Below are 2,500 nucleotides of genomic sequence, written 5' to 3'. Positions count from 1 at the left end.
TAAAATAAAGAAAAAGAAAAGAACGATATTTCGTATCCGGCTGTGTACGGTGGTCGATGTAGGTTAATTCCAAAAAGCGAAGCTTCGCCTTTGGCTTTACGCGCCCTAAGTGTGGGCTTCCAGGCAGATACACTGCAGTTAGCCGACGAATACGTCTTAAATCTTTATCAACAATTGGGTTTATGTGCAAATTATAAAGCATAACAACGTTTATAGTAGTATAGGTGAAGACACATTACGTTTAAAAGTCAAAAAACTACCTGAAAAACAAAAATCCGGGGAAATATTTACACATTCAGGTCAACGGCGGCCGTTGAGGACCAAGATATACGGACAATGTAAATCTGTAAGAAATGCGAATGTATGCTATCAATGCTAGCTAGAAGATATTGTTGTAAGATTAACCGTTACGTTTGATATAAACGGTTAAAAAGGAAGTAACGCTGCTGCTCTCGTTAATGTTAATTAACGTTATTAGTACCACAGTTAGTATAACGCCGGAGGAAGCTAACGGCTACGTTAACTTACGTTAGAGCGGTTTGTTTTTAGCTAAGCTAAGCTAAGCTAAGCTAAGTGGGAGCTAACAGGCTAACGTCTCTGATGGAAGAAGAGCCGTTAGATCCACAAGATGTCGGTAAGAACATCAATGTTTTATTGTTATTACCTTAAACTGCGTGTTGCAGTAATCCATCCTTAACTTGTTTTACTTCACCACCCTTTTCTATCCCTTGGTATCATTTGTTTTGCTTTCCTATCTCCTCCTTTACTTCTTTACCTCCCCTGTTCTTTCTTTCACTTGTTTACTTTGACTGTGTGTGTGTTTCTTGTGTGTCTGTCTGTGTGTGTGTGTGTGTGTGTGTCTGTCTGTGTGTGTTTCTCATGTGTGTGTGTGTGTGTGTGTGTGTGTGTACGTGTGTGTGTGTGTGTGTGTGTGTGTGTGTGTTTCTTGTGTGTGTGTGTGTGTGTGTGTGTTTCTCGTGTGTCTGTGTGTGTGTGTGTGTGTGTGTGTGTCTACGTGTGTGTGTGTGTGTGTGTGTGTGTGTGTGTGTGTGTGTGTCTACGTACGTGTGTGTGTCTACGTACGTGTGTGTCTACTTGTGTGTGTGTGTCTACGTATGTGTGTGTGTGTGTGTGTGTGTGTGTCTACGTACGTGTGTGTGTGTGTGTGTGTGTGTGTGTGTGTGTGTGTGTGTGTGTGTCTACGTGTGTGTGTGTGTGTGTGTGTGTGTGTGTCTACGTACGTGTGTGTGTTTGTGTGTGTGTGTGTGTGTGTGTCTACGTGTGTGTCTACGTGTGTGTGTGTGTGTGTGTGTGTGCCTACGTGTGTGTGTGTGTGTGTCTACGTACGTGTGTGTGTCTACGTACGTGTGTGTCTACTTGTGTGTGTGTGTGTGTGTGTGTGTGTGTGTGTGTGTGTGTGTCTACGTGTGTGTGTGTGTGTGTGTGTGTTTCTCGTGTGTCTACGTGTGTGTGTGTGTGTGTGTGTGTGTGTTTCTCGTGTATCCGTGTGTGTCTGTGTGTGTGTGTGTGTGTCTCATGTGTGTGTTTCTCATGTGTCTGTGTGTGTTTCTGTGTGTCCACGTGTGTGTGTGTTTCTCGTGTGTGTCTACGTGTGTGTGTGTCTACGTACGTGTGTGTGTGTCTACGTACGTGTGTGTGTGTCTACGTACGTGTGTGTGTCTACGTACGTGTGTGTGTGTCTACGTACGTGTGTGTGTGTCTACGTGTGTGTGTGTGTCTACGTGTGTGTGTGTGTGTCTACGTGCGTGTGTGTGTGTGTCTACGTGTGTGTGTGTGTGTCTACGTGTGTGTGTGTGTCTACGTGTGTGTGTGTCTACGTGTGTGTGTGTGAGTGTCTACGTACGTGTGTGTGTGTGTGTGTGTGTGTGTGTGTGTGTGTGTGTGTGTGTGTCTACGTACGTGTGTGTGTGTGTGTCTACGTGTGTGTGTCTACGTGTGTGTGTGTGTGTGTGTGTGTCTACGTGTGTGTGTGTGTGTTTCTCATGTGTCTGTGTGTGTTTCTCGTGTGTGTGTGTGTCTACGTACGTGTGTGTGTCTACGTGTGTGTGTGTGTGTGTGTGTGTCTACGTACGTGTGTGTGTGTGTGTCTACGTGTGTGTGTGTGTGTGTGTGTGTGTGTGACTGGGTTTTAAACAGTAATTGCTGGAGTCTCCATGTTGATCTAGTCCAGGTGTATCAGTGACCTAATGGATCATCTCTGCTGTGTTTAATGTTTGTGTGTTTCTCAGAGCGGGCGAAGACCTTCTGGGCCGAGGAGGACGTGGATCAGGTGTTTGACGGGATCTTTGATTACCTGGATTACCTGAAGAGAGTCCTGAAGAAGAACGCTGCGACAGATAAAGGTCAGACTTGGATTTCGTGTCTGTTTTTGCGTGGCGATGAACAGCCCTTCGTGCTGAGCTGACGGTGACTTGTTGTTGTTGTTGTTGTTGTTGTTGTTGTGTGTTGATCAGAGTATGTTCAGGGCCTGAAGCTGCTG

The 2,500-nt window shown here is 45.4% G+C and overlaps 2 protein-coding genes across 3 annotated transcripts in view; one reads left to right on the top strand and one right to left on the bottom strand.

Moving 5' to 3' along the window:
• LOC144513829 (uncharacterized) overlaps nt 1–809 on the bottom strand; it is an 11,975-nt gene extending 11,166 nt beyond the window's left edge. Inside the window, exon 1 of the mRNA XM_078245018.1 lies at nt 665–809. The gene's annotated coding sequence lies outside the window, so the exon portion shown is untranslated. The remainder of the gene's footprint in view (nt 1–664) is intronic.
• Nucleotides 123–2,500, top strand: part of setdb2 (SET domain bifurcated histone lysine methyltransferase 2) — a 12,677-nt gene continuing 10,299 nt past the window's right edge. The window contains exons 1-3 of one of the 2 annotated variants that reach the window (XM_078245015.1): nt 123–634; nt 2,250–2,363; nt 2,475–2,500. The exon at nt 2,475–2,500 is cut by the window's right edge and continues 67 nt beyond it. In XM_078245015.1, the coding sequence (XP_078101141.1) occupies nt 601–634; nt 2,250–2,363; nt 2,475–2,500 (174 nt within the window). In that variant the 5' untranslated portion in view covers nt 123–600. The remainder of the gene's footprint in view (nt 635–2,249; nt 2,364–2,474) is intronic. The other variant, XM_078245014.1, reaches the window with a different exon arrangement.

This window comes from Sander vitreus, unplaced genomic scaffold, assembly GCF_031162955.1.
Source record: "Sander vitreus isolate 19-12246 unplaced genomic scaffold, sanVit1 ctg351_0, whole genome shotgun sequence".
In the NCBI taxonomy this organism is placed as follows: domain Eukaryota; kingdom Metazoa; phylum Chordata; class Actinopteri; order Perciformes; family Percidae; genus Sander; species Sander vitreus.
This window is presented reverse-complemented; position numbering and strand designations above follow the sequence as displayed.